At 41.0% G+C, this 26,713-nt stretch overlaps 2 protein-coding genes across 6 annotated transcripts; one reads left to right on the forward strand and one right to left on the reverse strand.

The window, feature by feature from the left end:
* The first annotated feature begins 1,650 nt into the window (after positions 1–1,650).
* On the forward strand, positions 1,651–4,435 carry LOC141753312 (SLAIN motif-containing protein-like). The gene is made up of 8 exons (XM_074611850.1): positions 1,651–2,200; positions 2,489–2,625; positions 2,743–2,847; positions 3,000–3,098; positions 3,169–3,221; positions 3,340–3,472; positions 3,802–3,930; positions 4,056–4,435. The coding sequence occupies exons 1-8, from the start codon at positions 1,791–1,793 to the stop codon at positions 4,307–4,309; spliced, it is 1,320 nt and encodes a 439-aa protein (XP_074467951.1). The 5' UTR covers positions 1,651–1,790; the 3' UTR covers positions 4,310–4,435.
* Positions 4,436–7,068: 2,633 nt separating this feature from the next.
* taf1 (TAF1 RNA polymerase II, TATA box binding protein (TBP)-associated factor) lies at positions 7,069–26,243 on the reverse strand. 5 transcript variants are annotated; one of them, XM_074611846.1, is made up of 41 exons: positions 25,904–26,243; positions 24,870–24,984; positions 24,562–24,685; positions 24,357–24,473; positions 23,913–24,035; positions 23,395–23,636; positions 23,052–23,267; positions 22,697–22,939; positions 22,381–22,612; positions 22,117–22,224; positions 21,835–22,002; positions 21,032–21,159; positions 20,570–20,677; positions 20,211–20,384; positions 19,909–20,082; positions 19,274–19,378; positions 18,968–19,168; positions 18,742–18,883; positions 17,214–17,344; positions 17,049–17,129; positions 16,820–16,969; positions 16,603–16,722; positions 16,238–16,413; positions 15,915–16,147; positions 15,590–15,797; positions 15,144–15,309; positions 14,728–14,939; positions 14,439–14,547; positions 13,600–13,698; positions 13,314–13,491; positions 13,120–13,187; positions 12,900–13,022; positions 12,711–12,803; positions 12,519–12,603; positions 11,771–11,838; positions 11,242–11,358; positions 10,802–10,909; positions 10,499–10,594; positions 9,633–9,852; positions 9,161–9,332; positions 7,069–7,669 (listed from the first exon to the last, which is right to left on the reverse strand). In XM_074611846.1, the coding sequence occupies exons 2-41, from the start codon at positions 24,981–24,983 to the stop codon at positions 7,447–7,449; spliced, it is 5,955 nt and encodes a 1,984-aa protein (XP_074467947.1). In that variant the 5' UTR covers position 24,984; positions 25,904–26,243; the 3' UTR covers positions 7,069–7,446. The 5 variants fall into 5 exon arrangements, with proteins under 5 accessions (XP_074467947.1, XP_074467945.1, XP_074467949.1 ...); XM_074611844.1 differs by having other exon boundaries at positions 15,138–15,309; XM_074611848.1 differs by lacking the exon at positions 10,802–10,909.
* Positions 26,244–26,713: the final 470 nt, after the last annotated feature.

The raw sequence follows: 26,713 nt of genomic DNA on the forward strand, positions 1-26,713 counted from the left end.
AATACCCGTAAACTGTGGCAAGATATTTGTAGATTTATCTTTGAAAATATTATCTGTGACTTTGAACTTCTACTGGAAAATGTTTGTTTTTTTTGTTCAACACAATATATGAGAAAGAATATTTTCGAGTCAATCTCATTATCATTGTCGCAAAGTTTTAAATTCATAAATATACACTTGCAAGAGTTAAACCTCACTTTAATGTTTTCAAGAAAGAAATGGAACTCTTCATTAAGACAATATCCTCTGCAAAAAAACAAAAAGACTAGTAAAACAGTGAATTTGTGCTCCCATTTTAATGTTTTTACTTAAGTTACTATTACTTATTTATTTATATTAACCCCTGGCATGTTTTGTGTTTTATATTAATTTTTGTATTAATTTATTTTATTTTTGTTTGTTTTAATTTTTCCCTTTATTTCATTTATATACATTGTATACCTATGTAGTTATTTAATTGTTCTTTGTATTTTTTACAAATTTATAATAAAATCTATTAAAAAAAACAAAACTTGATAATTCATAAACTTAGGACACGGTGTTAGCCAAATATCTTTTTTTAAGATCACATTTTGAAAATGTCAACTGCACAAATCAGTATATAGCCTAAAATAAATAGATTATTGATCTTTTACTGAAGATATAAAAGAAACACAAATAGCCTATCCATCTATGTATAAAAGGCCAGACTTGGTGTGAACATACATGAACTCTATAATAGATGCCCGACAATTTTCAGCTGCTTCACAGTAAAAAGATTTTGTGAGGTGAAATGTAACATCCCAAAAAACATTACATGCTACTGTAAATGCAGTCTCTTTAACACCCATGTTCAGTTAGTAGGTCAGTTAATTTAGTGTCAGTGGCTTCAATATAACTATATATTTTTGTAGTTATTAGTCAGTGTTAAAAACAAAAACAAAGAAGCACTTGATCTTTGGGGTTTGGGCAAGTAAGGAGAAGAATTTTAGGTTTCACGTGGCTGTAAGGGAAGCTCTAAATCTTGTGTTAATCTGCTTGTGTGTTGTGTGTGTGTGTGTGTGTGTGTGTGTGTGTGTGTGTGTGTGTGTGTGTGTCTGAGAGAGAGAAAGAGAGAAGCATTAATCTGCCCACACTTCTCAGCACCACTTCCTTGGGTGTGACGCGTGAGTCAGGTAGGCCTATATTTGAAAACAATCAGCCACAAACATTCCGCAATACAATTTAATATGAGAGCCAAAGAAACTAGCTGCACAATAAAAGAAATAGCTCCCAGCACCAAATGAACATAAACTGATATAGTAATTTCCATATAGAGGATAATACACATCTCATCTACCAATTACAGAGAGAAATTGCTCCTTGGTTCGCTGATTGTAGACTTTAAATGTCCTTGATAGCAATGTGACATATTATATGACTCAACCAAGGCTATTACTGTGGTTTTCCTATAGGTATATACTCCATATTAGTTTTGGTGGTGTGATGTTGAGTGGCTCTCTTTCTTTCTTAGTAGCATGGACTCTTTAATCCACATAAGCTCATGATGCTTCTGTAAATCCATCCAATCTGTTGGGTGTCTATACTTAACAGCCCTACTCAGCAAATCTGGGTCAATAGATGGAATGGTGAAGCTACACAGTGGCTGGTTGTGCAGAGCAAAGTTACCACAATTTTAACTTTAAAGAATCACATTTTTGAGGATGAAGATGAAGATCTAACATCCTCATTATGGAGAGGTGAGCTGGAATAAAAACACAACTGGACGAGAGCTCAAAGAAGTGAAAAGATCTGAGAATTTCATTGAGAAAATGGAACTCCAAAACCAATTGACAGGCGATTGGAGACGGTATTTTTGCAATCAGCCACCAGTGGAGTTTGATACAAGTGCAAACCATCATCTTCTCTGCAAGGAATTGAAAAGCAGCTCTGTAAGGCTGGAGGGCAATTCAGATCCATACTACAGCGTCTGGACGGACGCTGAGCGAGCAAGGGTCAAGAGTTGCAACAATCGCTCATTTGCCATGGACGCTAGAATAAGACTAGATAATTTGAAGTCAGGGTGTAATAATTCGCCTTGCTGTGCCACGGATGGGATGTTGTACAACTACAACTGTCAAAAAGACCTCTGGGACAGGGAAGAGTCACAGGAAGAAGAGTCTGCTTTGGACTTGGTAGAGCTCCTTGATGTCGAGGATGATGTGCAGGATGAAGAGAGCTGGTAGGTGCCATCAGATCTTCAGTAATCTCTGAGAGTGGGACTTGAGGCTAGAGAGAACTATTTCTTTTTTACTTAGTAAGGGTGGGACAGTGTTAAATGTAAAAAAAGACACAATTGTCCATGTCACCAGACACTTTAAAAGAGTGGTAATTGAGGTGGATGCTAATCAGGAGTGCTAACTTCTCAATCTGATTCGTATTTGACATGAAAACTCTTCTGAACAGTTCTGGGTTTTTTTTATAGAGCAGGAGTGAGATATGTTCATAGTGAATGAAGTGTTCCTCACAGGTTATATGAGTCTCCAAAGAAGCAGGTGTTTGTGGAGAGAAGTGAGTCTGCTCTTAGATGGTGTCGACACGTCCTGGATAACCCTAGTCCTGAGATGGAGTTGGCATGCCGATTACTGATAAACAGGCTGGATCAAAGTAAGCAAGCAGCAAAGACTCACTCATTGTCCTGCTATAACTTTTTGATAAGAAAAGATTCTTCTAAGAGTGGTCAGTTTTGCTCAGAGGTTTACCTTATGTCCACTCTATTGTCAGGATCAAGCGGCCATTTCTACAGAGGTTCTGCAGTTTTCCATCATGTGGGCTCCTCTATGGACAAAACATCTGTCAGCACAACACACAATATCTCTGACAGTTCAGGTAATATAATAATGAGCACTTTAAGATCTTCTCAACTTGTACAATACGTAGAAATATTGTTTTTTTAAGGGCAAATTCATTTCTACACAGAAAAAAAAAAGTAATATCGGATATTTTAGTAGTACATGTTTTGCATTCATTAATCTGCACAGATAACTATGAGCTGGGCATCTTCCATGACTCCATGACCACAAGCTACAGACTGCAGGACACCACAGATGTCCACTTTATGGCTCGTGTACAGGAAGCCAGTGAGTACAGATTGATGATGATGAATGATTCAATGAAGGTTGGATTGAGATAACCTTCCATATCTTTCAGGTTTAAGACAGGACTATGTTCCTACGCCTGCCAGGAGAAGGCCTGAGTCACCGGTGAAGTTTCCATCTTATTTTAACAAATATGTTAAAATATTTATAATAAATAATAATAATGAGAAGGAAATAAAGGAGGTAAATAAAACTGAGGCTTCAATCTTCCTCTTGTTGGCAGCCTGGCCTCTCGTCATTGAGCGCTTCCCCTCGCCAGTCACCAACACCAGTAGCTAAGCGGGGCTGTCCAAAACTGGCCCGACTTCACCAGCAAGTCACCCAGTTCAAGCTGCTAAAACTCGCTCAGAATCAAGGTACACCGAGAAGGCGAGAACACAGTTTTTCTACTTTATCTGTATTTTTGGTCTGACAGCTACAGACATTATTAATTTCCTTGTGTGATTATGTGAGGAAAAGTGAACTTTCTCTTCTTCTGTTGAAATAAAGATACTGAATCACTTCAAAACACAGGATATTAAATTAAAAAAGTACAATTAATGAATATTTTTTACAAACATACTTTCAACTCCGATTCAACTTTAGATTCTCTCTAAATTAGCAGCACATCAACAGTACTTGCAGTTTAAATTGTGTGTGTGTGTGTGTGTGTGTGAACTAGATATGACCCTGATGTGTTTTGCAGCAACATCACCAGGGAGGACCAGGTCACCTCTGCGGACCAGCCTGCGCTCCCTCCAGGCTGTTAGGAACAGCCGAAGTTTAGACACCGACAACTGCCCATCTGCTGACCAAATCACTGACCCACCATCAGGTTTGGATCTGTTTCCTCACATTAAAAAAAGAAAAGAAACCCAAGAGAACATAATAGACTGCAATGTCTTTTATACCTTGTATGTCTGTCCAAGCAGTACAAATTGGTCCTAATTGTTTTTTCAGGTGCATCATCTGTCAAAAAGGGGTTGAGTTGCTGGTCTCCGTCACTTTGTGCAGCGCCCATGAACTCCAATGGCTCATTGCACTCAGCAAGAGACTCCTCAGACCGGGCGACAGCTGTGAGGAGACTGCTGAGGTCTCAGTCTCTCAGCCCCTGCAGGATCCCTCACCTGTCTGTTCATGGACGTGTTTTTGCCTCACCTGATAGGTCGACCAGTGAAGCTTGGGGCAGAAATGTGCCATCCACTCAAAGATGAAAGGTGTCACCAGTGAATCCCTGATAGTAATATGATGAGGTAGAATTAAAACATTTATGTCATATCTTGTTTTAATTTACCTGTATGCTTGCCTGCATAATCTTATAAATGGCTTTAGATTGTGAAGGAATTGACATCTTTATTAGAATCATTTATAGCATGTTACTCTGGATGAAGACCATCCACCCATCAGATGGGCCAGGATCTGAGTCGTCTTCATATGAATCAGATTGTAGATAAAGACGCCAGAATGTGTTGCTGGCAATGCTGTGAACAACACCTGACAGAAGCATTCTGGAGGGCTGGAGTTTATATTACCGAGACATCCTGTGCAGTGAAGTCAGACAGTGTTGTGTTGTTTGAACAAAAATTAATGTGGACAATTGTAAAAATGTAATGTATACATGTCAGGGGATATTTGGCTGTTGTGCAGATAAATCCACCTGTCTGAGATACTCTTAAAACAATGAAAAATAATGCTCTGTGCTTCAGCAGTCATTATGTGCTACTGTACCATCAGTGGTTTTGCTGCATTGCAACTTCTTAACAATCCACATTGAGGTACTGGTACAATGTGAGGAATTCAGAGTTTATCAGCATGGGTGATATGTGATTCGTGTAGATTTCAATGCTCATTTCAATGTGGAAGTGCAGTCAAACTTCACTTTAGTGCGGCTGATTGCAGAACAGGCTGTTTTTTTTGCAGAGTTGTTGCAACAGGAAGTGTGAAGTTTGCCTTCACGTAAGCACAACAAAACAGATTACCTCTGCACAATAGGAAGTGTGCACGTTACCAAGAAATAGGTGTGGTTTTTGTGCAGTTTCTTCCTTAAACAGATTAATCGTCATGTGTTCCAGCACGTCACCTGACGTCAAATGCTGTTTACTTTATTGCTGTAGTTTCAACGTTTCTTTGATTCATAGCAAATCAATCAAAAGTCAGTTTTTGTTCAGCTCTCTTTGATCTCTTGAATGAGATTCATTAACATGCAGCACAAAGGAAATGTTTAAGGGATGAAGTCATTGTACAGATGTTTATCATGGTGAATTGGTAAAGAAATCAGAAGTTCAGATGATACATGTGGCATTTTTGAACAAAATAACCAAAATGTAGTCAGTCCAGAATACTTTTGGAACCGAGACATTTAATAGTCTGTATACTGGCAGTACAGTTTGGTGTTGGAGTACCCTCTGCTGTTCATAATGTTTGGAACATGTTTTATTGAGTTTTGATTATGAATTTATCCAGTGACTGATGCTGAGATGGTCTGACTGAACTCTAGACAACATATGCTTCCTTATAACTGATGATAGAGAAGAAATATCTGTTCATATCTTACACTTAGAAAAACTGTGAACATTTGTTTATAAGAAAGTGATGAAATAAGCACAAGGAAAGCTCAGGTGTACCTAATAACATTAATGATGGCTCCTTTCCGTTTAAGTGTCCCAATGAGAAAATGAATCTGCAACAATTTTGATAAGAAATTAATTGTTTAAGTTTTTCTGTTTAAATCATTGTAAATATCTTTGGGTTTTGGACCAATTCATTGAAAATATTGATCAATAGTCAAAATAATCTTTTGTTTAAGCCCAGGCCAGCAAGCATAATACCCTATGCTCTGGAGTTGGCACTAAATAAAATGCAGCCATTAATTACATTATTATGTACACCTGTGTTGCCATGTCAGAATGTCTGCCCTGATTTTCAAGACCACTGTCAATAAAATCCTAACCCAACCCAGTCGTGTTTTAACATATCTTTTGTTTGTTGAGATTCTGCGAGCCTTGTGGTTTGTTACCACACCTGCACACAAAGCATGTTACAATTTGCTTTAAGGTGTAAATAAACTGAGCTCGTCTCTAGTGGTGTGTGTCTATTTTTGATAAAACATGTCAATATGGAAACTGAACTGCATGGACCTGATCTACTCCTGACTGAATCACTGAGACAAGAGCAATTTTCCATAGACCAGAGTTACACCTTTAAACTAAGTTAGTTAAACTAAACTCAATGAGGTTTTAGAAATTGGAGAGTTAAAAAACTATCGAAACTAAATACAGACTGTTCCTGTAATGAATGTCTCGTGTAAATTTCAACAGAGGAAGAGGAAAATGTTTTATGATCGTTAACTGCAGCTCATTGTCTGTTCGGAATAGCTTTTTAAAGGAAGAGCTGTCTGTCAAAGCAGCAGTGGTTAGAAATGGAGAAAATATGATTAAAAAAGTTATTGTTATAAAACGGTCCCTATATCCTGACAGTAGTGCATGAGACAGGTAATCTGAAAAAAATCATGTGCTTCTGTGTCCTCTGGTGCTCTTAATGGCATCTGCAAGATTTCACAGACCTGGAGCCTGCCGTTTCTGAGCAGCTGTCAATCACTCGCAAACTCCAATCAAATGGTAAAACTAGGCAGCGCTGATCAAATATGAATCAATATTCTGTTTTCAGAAACACCTTGTAATGTACTGTTTAGCTGTAAAATGAGAAAGTTTATGACCTGGCAGCCATGTTGAGATCAGTTGAGGAAATACCAAGCACCGCCTACCAGCCGGCGCACAGCCAATAGGAACGCTCTCTCTGAAATGCCCTGTGATTGGCCAAAGACTCCTGTCACGGGCTAGATTTTTTAAAGCCTGTAAATTAGAGCCATGAGGAGGTGCAGAAGTCTAGTTTTCTCTCAGAGCTCTTGAATTACAATATGCTGAAAGGTTATTATGGAATTTTTGCCCAATGATGACAAAAACCTTCTGCCTACTGCAGGTTGAAACTTCAGTGTGTTTATTCTATTTTTTAATCAGGCACTGGGATAGAAAAAGCAGAGTTGCTGAACTATTAGTGAGCGCAGGATATGATTGAGTTAAAACGGTACAAAACAACTGTACACACACACACTTCCATGACAAGATACATCATGGTACATAATATTCATTGAACATATAAAAGGCAAACTGAAATTTACAATGTGCTGCATGTCCCTATACTGTAGGTACAACAGAACTAAGTAGAGCAGGAAGCTATAAACATTAACTATCATTTACAAAATAAGTATGTACAACATGTTTTCCTTCTCCATTTTAAAACTGTGATCATAGACAGTGTTTTCTTAATACTGCGGATGAAAAATGTCATTTAACTAGTTGTCAGAGTCCATGTCGCTGTCTCCCCCTATAGATCTGAATTCTTCGCTCTCTTCGTCTTCACTGAGCTGAACCTTGGAGAGCACAGCTGGGCCTCTCCTCTGTGCTTCAATATCCTCATCTTCATCCTCCTCTTCGCTAATGCCGTAGTCTTCTCCGTTTCCCATGTTCAAGGGCTGCATCTGACTCCGGCTCTGTGTCTCCTCATAGCTGCCATAACTGAGACAGAAGAGAGGGAAGTCAAACGGGACGCCAAGAGGTTTTTTAAGTCATAATCCTTAACATCTTCGTGAAATCGAACCCTGGTTTTGAAACTATTTATAGTTGGCATTTTTAAGCAAAAGCCATTCAATGTATTTACATTCTGCAATTAGCTCTCTATATAGTTATTGTTAGTGGTGAAGTCCGCCATTCCTGCGCTGGACACAAATTACCTACCTACACATGTTGGAGTCATAGGAAAAGATGAATGCAAACCACCATTACTGTCTGTATTTTTATCTCATTGGTGTTTTGCTGTTCATGCTCGTAACGAGGTATGAAAGTTATATCAAGTTACTGCTTATACAAACTGAACATTTCCTGCTGCTGCTTCACATTAAAAGCATTCAGCTGGTGAAACATGGAGTGGCTTTTATTGTGAACCAGTCACAGGAAACGCAATGGATATGTGCGGCTGCTGAAAGAGTGTTTGCTGTAGTATTAAACTGCATTTTCTTATAACGCCAGGACTGAAATCTCAACAATTCCAACTTGATGTGAACATCAGTGCAAGCCATGTGATGCAGGTATAACTGTAGATTACCTGAGATAAGAACAGTTTAAGACTTTTAGCTAGGGCTGCCAGTCAATTGAAATATTTAATCGCGATTAATCTCATGATTGTCCAAGTTAATCGCAATTATGGTTTGTATATAGAGATTTGTAAATACGGTGTTTTTTGTACTTACCTATTTATCTATCTATCTATCTATCTATCTATCTATCTATTCGCGCACATTTTTTTTCTCACAGGTACTGCATTTAGCATAAAAAAATATGCTCAAATCATAACATGGCAAACTCAAGCCCAACAGGCAGCAACAGCTGTCAGTGTGTCAGTGTGCTGACTTGACTATGACTTGCCCAAACTGCATGGTATCATCAGAAAGTGGGCATGTCTGTAATGGGGAAACTTGTGGGTACCCATAAAACCCATTTTCAGGTCAAGGGACCCCTTTGAAGATGGCCATGCCAGTTTTTCCACGCCGAAATTTAGTTGAAGTTTAAATTTGGAGCGCTATTTAGACCCTTCACGACAAGCTAGTATGTTGGTACCAATGTATTCCAGTTTTTTTAGTTTCATTTGATGCCAGTATCTTCACTCTAGCTTTAAAACTGACCCCAATACAACCTAAAAATCACAAGTTTTAATATGCTAAAGAAATTAGTGGCGTTAAAACAAATTTGTGTTTACGCTGACAGCCCTACTTTTGGCTACAAAATGAGGCTTCCACCAATATCATAAAGAAAAGGACCATCTACTCTGAGGCGGCAAGTATTATTTTGTTTTTAGCAGATGAAAAATGTAACTAAATTCTTACTTTCCCTGAAGAAAAATTCCTTAAAGAGTAACTTAAGTAAGTTCCTTGTAAATTTTTTTAATGTTTCAGACAATTAAATCATCTGCATTCTGGAGTACTGTTTTAGAGTATTATTGGGCTGTTGTACCTGACATTACTGTCTTCCATGTGAGGCTCATCAGGCCCGTCCGCTTCATATGACATCATGCTCTCGTCCTGCTCCATGCCCATGCGGGCCGTCTCTTGAGCTCTCCGTGGAGGTGCAGGTCGCACGTCCAACTCTCTGTCAGAGTCGCTACCACTCTCCGACAGGTGTATGGCTGGAGGGGGTACACAACCAATCAGGACAAATGTCACACAGAGAGGACTGGTTAATGATCAATATCTGCTCACTGTCAGTTCATATTGATTTTTGTCTATAGAGCCATTCTCAGTTATCTATATTACATAGACAGAACATCAGATATACACATTTTGTGTTTTTGCCATTAAGTGAATATTTGCAGCACAATACTGCTGTCATGTTATATTCTACACTCATGCTTATTTTCTGTATATATATTGCTTTATTCTTTAGTATAGCTGTGAGAATTTTTTGCCGCCACTGCAGGTGGACTTACAGGAGAAAGGGTTGTCGCCCTCCTCTTCGCTGGCGTCGTCCTCTCCGTCAGACATGAGCAGGTCCTGGTACAGCACGCTGGCTTGGGGTGGATGGTTAGACATCCCGTCATCTTCCTCCTCCTCCTCCTCTTCCTCATGGTCGTGCATCTGTCTGCGAGGCGGCAGCAACATGTCCTCGTCATCATCGTCGTCCTCTAGGTCTCCGTCTGCGTCCTCTGCCTAAAAAGACAGGATAGAAAAATGTCTCATAGATAAATAAGTAAGAAGTAACCAAGCTGAAATGTAAGTAAATATACAAGTAAATCAAGAACAATAAATACTTTTTTTAAAAAGTACAAGTAAATAGTGCAAGAGATGTTTTGGGAACATTCTGTCTGACAAAAATACAGAAAAAAGATGAAGTAGTGGAAAGAAATAGATTGTATCTCCAAGAACAGGGTGAGAATGAAATAAAAACACAATTCATTTGTTGATAAAAGAATATCCCATTTCAACTCAACCACGGCATTCAATTCAATTCAATTCAATTCAATTTATTTTTGTATAGCGTCAAATCACAACAGAAGTTATCTCAAGACGCTTTATATATAGAGCAGGTCTTAGACCGTACACCATAGTTTAGAGACCAAGCAAGATCCACCAAGCGCGCCAAGCGGCATCCAACTACAATTCTGAAATGAGCAGAATGGTATGTACTATATACTTTTTAGAGAATTTTAGCCTACAACAATGGCATGACCTGAAATTAAAGTAATTCTCATATAGTTACTTGCATAAATAAATGTACTTGGTGGCTAGTTGGTACATTTTCATGCGGTGACCTCATATCAGCTACATAACCTTCCAATAAACCTGTCTTTCTTACAGGAGCAGGAGTTTTGGGTTTGCCATCATCGTCCTCCTCAAAGCCTTCAATGTCCACATCTGACTCTTCCTCCCCGGGTCTTCTGCCGTGGCGACCCTGAGGGGCAGGACGATAAAAGTCTGAGATCTCTTGCCAAGAAGCAAAATAACTACACTCATTTTATGCTGTAATGTTATCTGTAATGTTCCGTCGTCAACACGACTAGGTATAACAAAAGTCTGCCATCAAGCTGGGTGCTCTGAAAATAGTTTGAGGAGAGGTGACTGATGTGGTTGCGAGCCTTATTTCTGTCTCTCTCCATACCTGCCCCCCTCTCTTCTCTGGAGCAACCACTAGAGGTCCCTCAGAGAAAAGGCTGCTGGTCTCTCTGGGCAGACTCCCTGAAGCCCCGCTGTCAAACAGATCAGCAGGCTGGCACCAAACAGAGCGCCACACACAAAGGGAGAGACGGGACAAGACGGCAGAAGCGAAGGGGAAAAACAGGGTGGGAGAAAGGAGACACTAGAGTGAAGAAACTAGATTGTAAAGATTAAAGTCTGGAAAGGAAAGTTAGTGCAGAGTGAAGAAATACAAGGGCTAGGAGAACTGCTGGGAGTGGCAAGGAGACTACTGCACGTAGAAACGTTTAGACTACCTGGAGAGTAGGTGGAGGCTTAAACTATATTGTCAACATAGCAAGAAACCCAGGAAACCACCATTTGCCAAGGTAGTATATAAAAGCTGGGCCCTGGCTGCTCTCCTACCTGCGGTGTGTACGGCCCGGGCGTCATTGGGTCCAGACACTCCAAGTCTGCTGCATCCAGAGCGGCCTCTTTAGCAGTAGAGATGTCCTTCTCCAGTTGGGTCAAGTGCTCGTCGTACTGGAGGCAAAACAGGTGATTATTACAACGCTGATTCATGTTTTTCCTGCTCGTGCTGTCATATTCCAAATGAAATCTAAGTAATCTGGCGAATTATGCAGCAATTTAATAAAAGATGTACAACTATTTAATATAATATATATTATATAATATATAAGTACAACCCTCCATGTTGTATAATTCTACACTATTTTCTACAATATTAGGATGTGAAAAACTGGAGGGATAACTATTCATTAGATGGATATAAATGTACATCTTTTAAACTCATTTTACATTGTTCCCTGCTTTGCTTTGCAGCTGTTCTGATAATATGGTAAAACCCAGTCATATGTAACTTACTACTAACATTAACATGACCCTTGCCCCTTCATTAAAAAAGGCCAAACTAAAAGGCAAAAACTCAACATACCTCTGCCAACGTTTGCTTGCACACATTGACAATATCCAGGGCTGTCTTGGTGTAAGGACTGTCTGGGCCTGTGAAAGACACACGGAGATTAATGGTGCTTCAAACATCTTTACTTAACTATAGAACTCTAGAAATCTTATTTAGTCACATGGTTTTTAAGGGCGCTTTCACCAACATTTAGTCCTTTTTAATCAAACTCTGGTGCGGTTCGACCAATGGTGCGGTTTGTTTGGGCAGTTGTGAACGCAGTAATCGTACTCTGGTGTGGACCAAAACAACCAGTCTGGGACCGCTTGCGAGGGGTGGTCTCGGATCGTTTCCAAGCACACCAAAACGCAGGCATTTAAGTTGGACACAGTTAAATGGTTAACATGAGTAGGAGAGGACTGACTTGGACTTCTGCAGAAGTCTGATGTTTATAAAATCATTCGAGATGCGCACAGTAGATCAGTGCCGATCAAAGTAAAAACAGCAATATATCAAAGTCCGCGATTCCCTGCATAGAAGTGGCAGCTCTCAAGACGAAAAAGATAAATTTGCTTCTTCGTACACGCCCCTCAGCAAATTAATGTTTTTAGTTGGTCCGCTTTATCTGTGCACTGTGGAACCGAACCAGACTAAATAGAAAACAAACCAAAAGTATAAATTTCCTCTGATTTGAACTAGCCAAACAGACTATGGCTTGTGAAAGCACCCAAAGAAAGACCGACCTCAGAGGTCACGATAACAGCGATGTTAACACAATTACCATTGTACTTGATACTGTTGGCGTGGATGAGACTGACGTCTGAAAGGAACGCATCTCGGTTCTGGTATTTGTGTTTGGAGATATACTGTTGAACCATGAAATGAAAACACACAAAGGAGGCACAGTTTCTGTTATTCGGATATTGAAAATGAGTACAGTTGTTTCAAGGGTGACACTTTGTATGACTCTCACCTTGCGGATGCTCTCCAGATCCATGGGGCTTACGATCACCTTGTAATAATCGGGCACAAACTTTTTGTTGACAGGATGGTGAAACGGCCATGACTATAGTGAAGGGAGGAGTTAAGGAATGAAATCATTAACTTATTCTGCACGTGAACTGATCAGTACTCTCACATTGATTGAGAAGGGGCGACTCACATCGGGAACCACCATCATTTTCTGGGTCACAATGTTGTCCAGGATGAAGGAGAAGGCCACCTGATCATCGTCATCCAGCAAGGGGTTGATGGCTTTCTCCAGCCTCACTAGCCTGTCCTCCTTCTGCACACACACACATACAGAGGTTTAATGGTTAATGTGAAAAGTGACAAACGGGCAGGAAGATGTGAAATAAGAAAACATTTACATTAACACTCACCTCTTTCAGTTTAGCGTCGCACAGGTCCAGCATGGACTGTGCTACCTGTGTGATTGGATGTTTTGCCCCTGGTGGAATAAAAACAGAGAGCCGCTTTGTAACACTTTGATTTAGATTAAATGTCTCAGTGAAACCAGAGTAAGACTTGAGTCTGTTTTCAAGAGAGGTGGTTAAACACGTTCCTATAACTTTACCGTTGTAGGTGGCGCTGTTTTTGACGATAACTTCCACTGCTTCACGGTACTCCTCCCTTGATGGGTACATTCGCTTACGTACATTCTCCCTCAGCGTCTGCAGGTCCATGGGCCGCGTGATGATCTTATAGTAGTCCTTCACTACCTTGGCATTCACTGGTGTGTGGAATGGATATGTCTACATAGAAGAGGCAGAAGTAATAAAGATGAGACAGAGCAGTAAAGGAGGTGAATGTGAACAATGAAATGTTGTTGAGGTGGATGAGTGTGTGCCTGCAGATCTTACATTGGGGTGATCCCGCATGTCGTTGATGATGCTCTCTAGCACAGAAGACAAGGTAACCATGGGGTCAGTGCGTCTGCGGTGGATGGCCTTGTGTGGTTTCTGTGAATGTTTGACGAAACATAACAGTGTCAAAGATCAGCTATATTCATATACAGTATATTCAAATGTTTTGATTGGGTTTTCAAACCTTTACATATTGTACATTATACAGTATGCCAACATCAAAAGTAAATAAAATTATTATTATCAATAATAATAATAATAAATATTTTAAAGAATATAAATAAAATAGGGATACAAGAAAAGAAGAAGAAAAAAAAAAAATCACATGGTAAAATAAATTGATAAAATAGATAAAATTCTACAACAATTCCATATGGTTATCAGTTACAGACAGTTATATTTCTTGTAGTGTCGACATTATTATAGAGTCCAGGAATGGTTGGCATTTTTTTTTGAATATATTAATCAAGCCCTGAGTGTTATATCTGATCTTTTCCAGCTTCAAATGAAACATTACCTCCTCAACCCAGCAACTATGTACGGAGGGGTGAGGGAGCTAGACTTCCAATTATATATCATATATTATATAAAATGAGGCGTCTTGCTAAAAGCAGCGAGAAAGCCACAGCGTGGGCCTGGGATCAGGAGAGATTCAGAGTGTTTCAAAAACCTTAGCCCAAAACTGTCTGATATTTTGGCAGGCCCAAAATGAATGAATAACGGTTGCTAGGTCTCAGTTGCACCATTGATAGGTTGGGTCAAAATCTGGGTAGATTTGGGCAAGCCTGTTAAAGGGACTCAAAATATATTAGAACAGGCTGTGAAACATTGCTTACATTGAGGTAGTCACAGTGCACAGCGTTGCCCACACGTCTCTTCTTCTTTGGTGGGAGCTGTTGCTTGGGGAACTTGAGCACTAAAGACTTTCTGCGCACCTCATCAGCACTGTAAGAGAAAAAAACATTAATTTATTAACCCTGTATCAGAGTGACTCTTGCTGTCCATGGACCCAAATTTAGAAAAATACTGCGGTAATTTATAACTGGAAGAATTTTGCAGCACATGCAACTGTTAGCCGCAACTCTTTTCAATGGTAACAGAAGAGGAACGAGGACAATCCGTTACCTCTCAATGAGCTGTTTGCCCAGCACGATCTTGGTGCCCTCCACCTTGATCAGTTCCTCGTTGTCGTTGTGGATGACGGTCTTCTCCAGCTCCTCCTCCTGCTCCTCTGTCATGGCGACAGGGTTAGAAGGTGGGGCATTGGTCTGATAGTACAGCGGGCAGAACTTGTTGGTCCTCATGTGTCCAATGGCGCCACATGCTCCGCACTTTAACTAGGGAAAAGAGGCAAACATTAAGGAACACGACAAATAATCTGCCTGTGCTTTATGATAATAATACTGAAAGAACAAATTTACACAATATCTACACCAATGGAAAGCCACAGGTTTGCATTTAGCTGGGTACCAAATTATCTGGTGAGGAAAAGGATAGTAAAAGAGAGGAGAATAGTACTGAATCGGCAAGCTTACTTTTACCTTGAGGTCTGGCCTCTCTTTGACCTTCTTGGCCTTCTTCTCTGGAGGTCCCTTGATCTTGTCCTTCTCTTGGTTCCTCTTCAGCCTCCTCAGCTGCTCCTGAATACGCCGGCGCTCCTTCCTCATCTCTTCTCTGTGCTGCTCATCGAAGAGGGCAAACTTTCGTCTGCAACCACAAGGATAAACAGTGCTGGCTGTTTTACATTCACTGGTTCAGTTGTGATTTTGTTAGTTTGGTTAAAAGTTGCAGAGATATGATGTATGAACATTATCATTGCTTTCTTTTTATTAATTAGACACTGCTCAATAAAGAGCAGACTTTTAAAAATATTTTTTTGAACTATAACATTATCACCATGGTATTAAACAGTCTGATGGTTTACTTCCAAGAATCAAATACCCACTGTAAGATTAAGAAAGCTCACAGTTTGATTTCTGAGACTCACATGAAATCATCATCCTTGGTGTTTCTGATCCTGGTGTAGGCGTCGATGACGGAAGCCTTGCGTACCGTCTCGCAACGGACGTATTCCTTACCGTCCTCGTCCCTGAAGGTGCGATAGATCTTGAGTCGCCGTCCCGTGGCCGAGGAGTTTAGGCTGGTGACGGAGGACGTGTCGTCATCCTTGTGGGAGCTGGTGGATAAGGAGCTGGCTATAGAGTGAAGGGAGGTAAAGTTTACAGTTAGAGACAAACATTTTTCAACCTTACACAGCTAATACAGACTTGTCCTTAATACACCATAAAGATCTCTGACTTTCAGAAACTCACACAAGCCTTTGCGCCGTTCCTTGCGTCCCTTGTGGTCCCGGTCGCTCTCCTCGCCCATCAGCATCCTCTGCAGCTCCTTCCTCTCCTGCTCCTCCCTCTCGCGGGACAGCTGGGAGCTGGTCTTCTTGTTCTGCAGCATGTTCTCAATGTTCTTCCCCATCTCCTCAAAGTCACTGTCCTCCGCTGAGCTGCTGTCCGTGTCTGTCGAGAGCACCTCTGTCGACTCCAACACTCTGTGGTGGGGGGTGCGACAAGGAAAAGGACTCAAGGTGTGCTCAGACAGAATCTTGAATAACACATGTAAACCTAAGTAAGAGTCTCACTTGTTCTGCAGGTCAAAGATCCTCTGGCACTCCTCCTTGTAGCGCTCCTGGTGTTCCGCAACGGAGAAACGAGAGCCTCTGGCAAACTTGCTCATGGGTCCCTCGCCTGAACGCGCCTGCTCTGTGGACATGGTTCTCACCACGTCAATCACCTCCCAACGTGAGAGCTTCTTGATCTAGCACACATACAAGACACGCAATCACTTTAACAAGCCTGAAAGATGAGGTAGAAAAAAAACTACCCTAAAAGTAATCCCACATGCCTTTCCTGCATTTGTCACCATTAACAAATCTCCAAAAAAGTATCAACCCTGACTTGCAGAGTGAATAAAAGATGGGAGAATATATCACCACCGTGGACTTACCTCCTCCTCTGGAACACCAAACTTGCGCAGCAGCTGCTTGGCATTCTTCAGCGAGAGTCTCCTCAGGTCAGCATCGGTCCCCGTCACTGTCTTCTTGGCAGGCTGTGGTTCTTTGTCATCCTGAAAAAAAAGAAATGCACAGAATCTAAGATTTCATCCTCTATATTTACATAAAGCAGAATATGGGGTGGCAGACTTTTGCTTTAGATATTCAGACCTTCTGCTGAGTGGGCTTGTTGGGCACTTTGACGTAGGAGAAACCCTCTCCACAGCCTGTGGGATCGGCCACGCCTGTAACTTCCAACAGGCATTTCCCCTTCATCGCAGAAATGAAGGCTCTTGTTGTGTTCCAAGGGGCTGTCCGCACCTAAGATGTGTTACACTGGATCAGCTTGGTGTAAATTTGAATATTTTCTCACCTAACTTTGTTATGAGGAAGCACATACCTCATCGTCAATCTTCATTTGAAAGTCCTCTTCGTTCTCCTCCTCTGGCGCAAAGAAGGATTTCTCACCATATCCAGCGTCCTAACGGAGTGAAATAACTTGTAGTGAAGCCGCCATGTCACAACACTCACTTGTGTTAAGTTATCTAGAGGGAAATCCATTTACCTTGAGTCTCTGCTCCGCCACCAGCATGCTATAGTAAGCGCAGCACTGCTCTGGAGACACCATGGCCCTGATCTCTTCCTCTGTAGGCAATCTGAAGTCAGGCTTCAGCACCCACCAGTTAGAGTCCATCCCTTGCACGAAGACAAGACACTGTTAAGACATGTTCTCGAATCTGCAACCTTTCTCTTGAACACAAAATGCAGTATTAGAAGCAAAAAACGTGTCTTTGTCAGAGTTTCCTATAAGGCCCAGACACACCAAGCCGACATCAATGAACTAGCAGTGATGAAGGCCGAGTGTTGCGTCGCCTCACGTCGCCTTTGTCTTGGCCGATTAGTTGCATTTGAACACACCGCAAACACTACAGACGACGGCCAGTTAGCAAGTACGTTCTGCGCCTGCGTAAGGAAATAACTCTCCACACCAGCAGGTGGCGGCTGTCTGTATTCGTCACTCAAAAAGAGAAACCGGAAGACCAAGGATGGCAGATATACAAGCTGTTATTACAAAGAACATATATTGCCAAGAAGTGAAAGTCGATTGTTTGTTCCATTGCAGCATCAGCACCCAGCAGCAAAGCTACGCTTCCGCCATTTTGGACTGAAAGCGACTACCGGACGCTAAACATCCGCTTACAAAAAGCCATACAAAAGTCAAACAAAATTATTTCTTTTCTATTGTCATATTCTACCGAAATGGCCTGTGTTGAAGAATAAAATATTATAAATATAATTAACATTTTCAGCCCAAAAATGGCGGCTGTTGTAAAAAAAACACTGGCGTTTTGTCTCTTTGGTTGTTATGATACGTACATGAAATAAAAGGGCATCTACCGACCATTTTCACACCACTCTCGCTCACCACTTAGCTTCATTCCAGATGTCCATGTCGTTATGAAAATATCCGTGTATTGGAATGATCAGATGAGATGAAGATGAAAAATGAGACGAGCCTTCTGTGTTTTTGCTCTTGACTTTACTTGTTGGCTTGCTTTCCTCACTTTCATTTCTCTTCTCGTGCACTCATTTACATAAGCTGAACAGCCAATAAGAGTGATTTCTCACTCATTTCTCGCTCTGCCGGCAATTTAAGATGCTGAATCGGCCAAAAAGCCTCCGACACGGGCAGACTAGAGCCGACGGTGTGGGACACACAGAAAAACCTCAGCCGACAGACGCTCACTGACAGCCCCAAACTGGCCGACAGCCGACTGTTGGTTTGGTGTTGGCCTCTATAGGTACATGTATGTTAGACATTGTAGAACAAGATGTTGATGTAAATACTGTCCTTATACTGTCCTTAGACTATATCTTACCTGTAGAGTTAAATCCATAGTAGGTGTAAATAGCTCTTTTCCTGCTCAGATTCCTGTCTGTCAATTCAAGGCACACACACTGCTGAGCTCATGCACACAGTATATCTTTATAACCTCAACATTTCCCTGATATAACACAACTGGGTTAGTCCAACAAATCCTAATGAGCAATGAATGTTGTGCGCAAAGGGTTAATGAATCAGCATGGTCTACCTGTACGTTTGAAGTCAGCACAGAGTTTTAGTCGTTTCCTGATGCTGCTCTCCGAGTGTGAGGGAAAAGCTTTCTTTATGTCCTCCATGCGGATTCTCCGGGGCCGGTCCTTGCTCTTCCAGAACAAGCGGTAAATGAACACCTACAGAATATACAGACGTGACAGTTGAGCGTTTGCAACGACAGCGGCTCAAGTTTCAGGGAAAGTTCAGACACATAAACACACCTGTAGGAAGTCTCTGATGTGAGTGTTGGCTCGTTTGGAGTTGGGCCCTGGAACCTCAAATAAGGGACACTGCTGACCAGCTACAACTATGTCCACAATCTCTCTGATGTAGAGGCCGTGTCGCGTTCGTAGTACCAAGAAATCAGTCTCTGGCATCTTGTGCAGGTAGATTGGAGCACGAAAGAGGTTGTTTTCAAATGCCTAAAAGGAAAAAGATATCTCACTGTTTGCCATGATAACAGACCAGGGATGTTTCATACAATTATCTAATCTGAATACTGAATATTTTAATGTGACGGCGCTGACCTGGAGCAGCTGTCCTGGATGAAGAGAACCAAGGAAAGGGGATGTGTGGCAGTACACGGTCTCTCCATATTTGCAGTCCGGTGCTCCAGGATCCTTTCCAGGTTTCTGAGGAATAAAGTAACAACGCCATATTGTATTTGAACAACTCATCCAACAAATATGGGGTCTACAATTTTCATTAAGTTGAATTTGATTAGCTGACATTAACACCAGAATGAAATACAAATATAATACAAAAGACTGCAAATTGAAATAAATATGACAATAGTACACCTATTTGTATACAAGTCTGCATGTCTTGACCATAGACTGTATATAAAGATGGACGACATGACAGCTCCCCAAAAGTGAAGCCAAAACATCTTGATCACGGCTGGCTGCAGTATAGGTCATAAATTCCGCCCCCTCCATGTTAACATGCTAGCAAGCTGGGGCCGTGCTCGATCACTACTACGCAGACTCTGGCTCCAAATGATGTCAAAATCACAAGATAGCAACTCCCATATCCGGGATATTTTGGCTTCACTTTTCTATAGTGGGAGGAAGTAGAGATGTGTCGTTCATCTATATATACAGTCTATGGTCTTGGCTAAAAAAATGCAAAATCATGAGTGGAAAACAAAGACTAGACTCACCCTTTTGTAGTAGTTTTTGATCTTAGTGGCCATGCCAACTTGCATGATGAGAGGGGCGTATTCCTCACTGTACTCTGCCAGGATCAGATCTCCATCTTTACCGGTCAAGTCCTGCGGGGTTCGCATGAAGAACATGTCTCCTCCTCCTGATGCCTGCCGCTCCTGCTCTCGCATCTATACAAAAAAAAAAAAAAACATTAACACATACACTCATTAACCATTAATGTACAAAAATGGCAAAACGTTACAAGGTTATCTGAGTGTTCATAGAGTAATGGTGCTTGTTTTGAGCAGTGCTCCACCTTGGCCTTCTTCTTAATGTGTTTGAGCAGCGGCTGGACAGCGTGGGGACCCGGCTGAGCCAGAGCTCCAAATGAGTACTTCTTCAGAGTCGGTCGATGAAACTGGCGCAGCTTCATGGGCCCCATGTGAGTCGGGTAGAAGGGCTGCCTCAGCTCCAGTGCTGGGATAGAGTGCTGTTAAAAACACAAAATTGACTCCATTAAATTATACAACTTCTACACTTCAGCTGCTTATTTCACAGGTTATGGCTCAGTGTCTGCTCTATATGAGGGTGCAACAATATTTACAGTATAAATTACATTTCAAAGCAGATTATGTCCTGTCTGCTTTGTCTTTATTTTTATGGGCTACTGCTTACCTGAATGATGTTGCCACCGAACGTCCCCCTCAAGCCCTGCTGTTTAGGATAGTAGAACTCATCATTGGAGAGGTTCCACGGGTCCTTCATTTCAGGCTGGGACATGTTCTGAGTTGAGAAAAAACACATTTCCCACTGAAAGTAATGTCTTTTTCCTTTGTCCTTTTCTATTTTTTTAACAGAACTGTTAAAATACCATTCTCAGCCTAAAATTTCACAGTTACTGCTCTCACATGATGCTTTGCAAGAAATTTGTAGCCTCAGGTACCAAGTATTCTGTCTATTTCATTTCACCATTATCTGCTCCTTCATTATGTCGCCTTGATCTTCCTTATTACATCCCATATTTTACCATTTTCTGTTTCAAATGACTCACATCTCCACTGAAGAAGCAGACCATGTAATCTGACCATTTCATATAATCAAACATGTAGCTTTGCTTGCCCTGGAGATGCAGCATACCTGCTGTGGCTCATCTTTTATCACCCCGGTCTTCCCCAGCAGGATGCGGCTCTTTTTGATTGCCGTTTCCTTCTTGTTCTCCTTTGATGGGGAGTGGGAAGTCAAGTCCTCCTTTTCATTAGGGATTTCTACAAAGAGACAACAGTTTGTCAAAATAAGCAGACTATCATCTGCCTCAGTGCCCTGACAACATTATTTTTATTTTTAGGTCCCAAATAATGCAGACCCCCGTATTCTTCACACATACTGGTCTACAGGATTTGCATTTTTACTTACAAACTAAGATTAGATGCTCTGTTAAGATTATATAAATTACACACAGTCACATAAATCTGATAGCTGCTGGAAGTGTTTAAAGATTTAAACGTAAACTTAAAACCTACCTAGTCAACCAGGCCTTTGATTAAGAATGGTTATTATTTTATTCACTTATTTTACTGTCTTTAAGTTGTGAAATTGAAAATGTTGTCTTTTTTGTTGTTTTTGTGGTTCTGTCTTACATTTGGCTTGTCAGTCATCTGTGAAGCACTTTGAAAAGCATTAATCTGTATGAAAGGTGCTATACAAATAAAGTTTGATTGATTGATAATGAATTAAACATGAATACATATAACAGCTGTTTTGTGTTCTCCTTGTTATTGTAATTATTCAGCTTTTTAAAAACATGACCATAAGAACATTTACAAACTTCAGAAAGGTCATACGGTATATTGTACGTCAAATTCCAATGAAAGATGTTAATTTTGGAAAAAGCAAAGCAGAGATGAATACGTAGTCTAATAAGATGGGAATTCTAAATATACCTAGGATGATATTTTCATCATTGGGATCCAGCGTAAGAACAGGTGGCATGAGCATGTGATCCATCTCCTGGTCGTCCCAGATGATGTTATCTTCCCAGCGGCCATACACCAACTCCTCGCTGTCAATAGGGAAGATGGAGAACCAGGGAGAGTCTTCTTCATGAGAGGCTGCGAACAGGAACAAAAACAAATGAAGACGATACAGAAAATGAGAGGTTAGCCTGAGATAAAAAAAGGTCTGGTGAATCTATTATTCGTATTGTGACCTAAAAATAAACTCACCTTGATTATCGTGGCTGTTTTTTTCCCGCTTAGAGCCAGAGATTGAAGAAAGTTTGGGCATGGGTGGAGGCGTAGGCGGCACCAACTGGGAATTACTTCTCGTCAGACCTGAAGGATTAAACAGATTGTTATATTTCTTTTACACACATTAAATATTACAGCCTCTGTCTCTATCAAGTTTAGTAAGCATCACCCGGGTATATTTTGAGTACACAAAAAAAACATTGCAAGAGTTACTTCTGTATTTTTTTCCTGGTGTCTTACCCTGCTGTGCATTATAAGCGTTGGCATTGCGGGTCATGCTGGAGGGCAGCCACCCTGCCAGGCTGGCTCGCTGAGTCTTTGTGCCCTTATGTTTTACGTCCTCCCCATTCCAGATAATATCGTCCTCCCATTTCAGTTGAGTGACCATCAGGAAGAGCTCATTCTCAAGGGCTGATCTGTCCTTATCTCCATCATCATTAGCATCACTGTCGTCGTCTTCACGCCTCAGAAACTATTGATATATTACACACAATATCAGTAACACAATCAGTATAATGTTGGTGTTATGGCTACACAGATGTCCATGTCTGCATACCCCATGTGCAGTCTCAGTTATTTCCTCAGGCGTGTCCTGTTGATGAGGCTCATCGGTCTGCTCTTCTTTTAGCTTGAAGCCGTAGTTGAAGTTGCTTCCATCCTCAGTGACACCTAGCATGTCGTACCAGAGCTGGGCTGGACCGTATCTCCATTCTGCTACTTTAGGTCGAGACTCTGCCTCCTTGTCCCCATCACCACAAGTTTGCGAGAACTTTGATTCTACTGGAGCCATCATGGTTATCTGGATGGCACAGAAAAGCATGTGAAGTGCTGGAAACATCGAATGACTTATTGCCAGACTACTAGAAGCTGACATTCGAGCCTAGAATAGCCTATAGAACTTGTAGATTTACCTCATCATCAGAGAGACACTGCTCTGGGGGTGGAGGGAGTGCATACTCGTAAAGCCACCCAGACTTTTTCTCCTGGCTTTGCTCTGTGGGCTCTCCTTCCGGAGGAGGCGTCCCAGGCTGAGGGTCACGGTGCTTTCGCTTCTTCTTCCTGCGGGCACTCCTCCAAACTGATGGCATGTTCTTTCCAGGACCAAAAAGCCGTAAGAACCGAAGCACCTGGTAGTAAAGCCAAGAGACAGTTGGTGTCAGTACACTCCTTGATTTTAAAATGATGATAAAATAAACCTTACGCATGCGTAATGATAAATCTCAGTTCAGGACAGTGGATGTAAAGATGCTTTACCCTTCCAGGCCTAAACTCTGGGAAGAGCTCTGTGACACCTGGCAGCGCTTTGGCAGCATCTTTCTGCATGATGCCAGCAAGAGGGAGGGTGAGACTATCTGGGGGGCCTCCAGCCCCCGAGCCCTGGCAGGGACGGTCGGTTTCTGACTCAGAGTCTGAGGAGCTGCTGAAGTCGGCCTTATCAGCCGTAGAGGATGGCGCGATGATAGAGGGCAGGATGATGCCGTCACCCTCTTCTCCAACTGTGAGGAGAGACAGTGACAGATCACAGTAGCGGCAGAGACAATCAAATTTCATCTATCTTCATCAATACTTGAACCTAACCTGAATTGAATTGCTGTTGAGTTTACTATATGATCAAGTGTAGTATTCAGAGACAATCTAAAACTCTCAATAACATCTACCCTGATGAACTACCCGTAGCAATGTCCCTTCCTTATAGACTCCAGAGTTGCAGCTTAAACCTCTGTGGAGGAGGACGAGCCAAACATAATCATTATGAGTAAACATGTCTTTACCATTCGTGCCCTGAGAGGAGGGCTCCTCTTTCTTAGCAGCTGTAGGAAGAGTTGGTGGTGGCGGAGGAGGCATGAGCTTAGAATCAATATCCTCGCAGTCAGCATCATAGTCATCCTCATCATCTAAGATCAAGGAATTTGAAAATGTTGAAAAATGTTTACATTAAAGTAAATATCAAAGTAAACAGTCCAACAACGTTTTGAAGATTGTGGTAAGAAGGTGTTGTTTTGACACAATTTGGGGAATTTGGGCATTTGAATTTGTTGTATAGAAAAATATTTTATTTATAAAGATTAGATAAATAAAAAAAATATATACATCTTAAGAAAAAAATATAATAATAAATAATAAAAATAAAAGAATATAAATAAATAAAATAATTAAGACTGAGTCTAACAACAATCAAACACAAATAGGACTCTAAGGAGCTGCAAGTTGATCACCTGTTGTCCTGCTGGGCTGCAGTGACCCCATAGCCTGACAGTACTTCTTTGTCTCATCCTCAGCAACCTCATTGATGTCAGAATAATCGACTGCATCTTCCGTGCTTTTCACCCAACCTGGATGAGGAGAAATATTGAAAATGTCATTCCATCTTGTTCCTGGTTAAATTAATGCAAAGTTACTTTTTGTTATAGTTAAACTAACCATCTTCATCAACACTACCAGAGTCTCTGCTCTCATCTTGATCACCCTCCTCATTGGCAGTGATCTCTGTGATGAGTGAGCCCAGACCCAGAGTACCCAAACCAGCCAAATGCTTTTTGGACTCCTGGGTGAGAAGAAACAGCAGAAACAGAACAGAAAATTGGAATAGGCAGTGAAAATACATAATAATATATCATATAGAATTTCCACCATTAATTTAATCATCTTAGTTTAAATAATATGCATAATGATACTAATTAAAAATACTCTTAAATGTTGCTGTACAAAATAATCTTTAAAACACCCACATTGTCCAGAACACTGTCGTCCTCCAGCTGTCCATCTTCGTTGATGTTTCCAAAGAGGAAGCCAGTTAGAGAGAAAGGGCGATCTTGGTCCTCGTCACTGTCTGAGTCTGACATACTAAATAGATAACATTTATAATTATTTACAACATTTGTGAGAGGCATCACTGTGATCCTTGAATGATCATGAGTAATGCATTCATACTGAGACCCATCAAGGACTACATGTCAAAGTTATGTTTTTGGCTGCCTGTGTTTGTTTGTTTGTTTGTTTGTGAATTCCATGCCACCATTGCCTTTGATTTGCTGACTCCCTATGAGCCTGATTGCGGCTTGAGATCCTCTGGCAGGACCAGGTTCCAAAATCCAAGCTTGTCAACGAAGGTGACCGGGTTTTTGCTGCCCGGGGCCCTCAGCTGTGGAACTCCCTGCATGAGGATCTCTTCCTTTAAAATCTCTTCTTAAGACTCCTTTATCTTATGACTTTTTCTTAACTGATGGTATATTGTTGTAACTATTTATATGATTTTATCTTGTTTAGATCTAAAATTCTGGATGTTAGGTGCAACATAAAGCAAGTTATTATTGCTTGATAATGAACTGTTCTCATTCAAATATTTCACAGTATCTTACATTTAATACAAGACACATGCACATCTTTTGACATGTATTTGTAAACATATGTATGTCTTCAAATGTGCAATTGGTGTGTAGTGTGATGATGTTGCACATACAAATCCCCTTTGTTTTTTTTTTAGTGGGTGTGTGCCAATCATGCTCTTGTTTTGAAGCTGGTAGGATATGCTTACACAATACAATAATAAGGGGACAATAATGATAAGTAAATGATAATAAACAACAAACTGCTTTACTGACCATTTGGAGTTGAAGCTTTGTAAAACACAAACCAACTGTAATCTGTAACGGTACTGCGACGAAGAACATTACAGCGTTAGCTAGTTGCGTTCCTTAACGTTAGCTATCTCGCTAGCAATATGATGAAAACTAAATATGAGAAATGGCATGCATACACTTACCTTTCGTGACCTAACTTCAGACTTGGTGAACTTCGGTTTCAGCCAGCTTGCTGTATCTGCTGAATGCTAGCAGCTAACCTGCTACACTTCACTTCAGCCAGGTTAGCTGAGTTAGCTAACGTTCGCTACACAAAATAACTTAGACTCATATCTATGTAAAGATCCTTTCTACATGTGCCTTTACCAACATTATGAGGTCAAAAGAAACATCACAAAAATACATTTAATGCAGTCTTTACACAGCCAGGTTCGGTACAAACTTTTGTTTTTATTTGCGAACCAGGCACAGCAGTGTCTACCGCAGGAAGCATCGCCTGCTAAGCTAGCTAGTTAGCGAGCGGAAATTCCAAGTGACCAAGGCCTAAATAAAGGAGGCTAGATCATGCGTCATATCTCCGGGGGATACACATGCGCAGTAAAATGTTGTCTGCACTCGCCGAAATTAAGCCAATCGCACTGCGCATGTGTTTTACCCAAGACCCATGTCCGCACGTGACCGAGCCTCCTTTTCATAGGCCTTTCAAGTGAGCCGGATGGACAGGTTGATGCGTTCAGGCACTCCCCGTAACGTGGTAAACTGTCGTGTTTGCCACAAAGAAGCGGAATCTTCATTATCCAGTATGTACAATTTTGCCGTATGTAAGTATGCATAACAGAGCGCCGCTGCCAATGTAATTATTACATTGTATTGCATTAAATTATAGTGAGTTGCTGCTCCTAATTTCCCCTTAAAATCTTAAAAGTTCTATTTCCTCTACTATCATTGATACTGTTGGCTGCCGATGTCCTTCCCTCAGTTTTGTAGCTAGT

Source organism: Sebastes fasciatus, chromosome 16 (genome assembly GCF_043250625.1).
Source record: "Sebastes fasciatus isolate fSebFas1 chromosome 16, fSebFas1.pri, whole genome shotgun sequence".
NCBI classification, from domain to species: Eukaryota; Metazoa; Chordata; class Actinopteri; order Perciformes; family Sebastidae; genus Sebastes; species Sebastes fasciatus.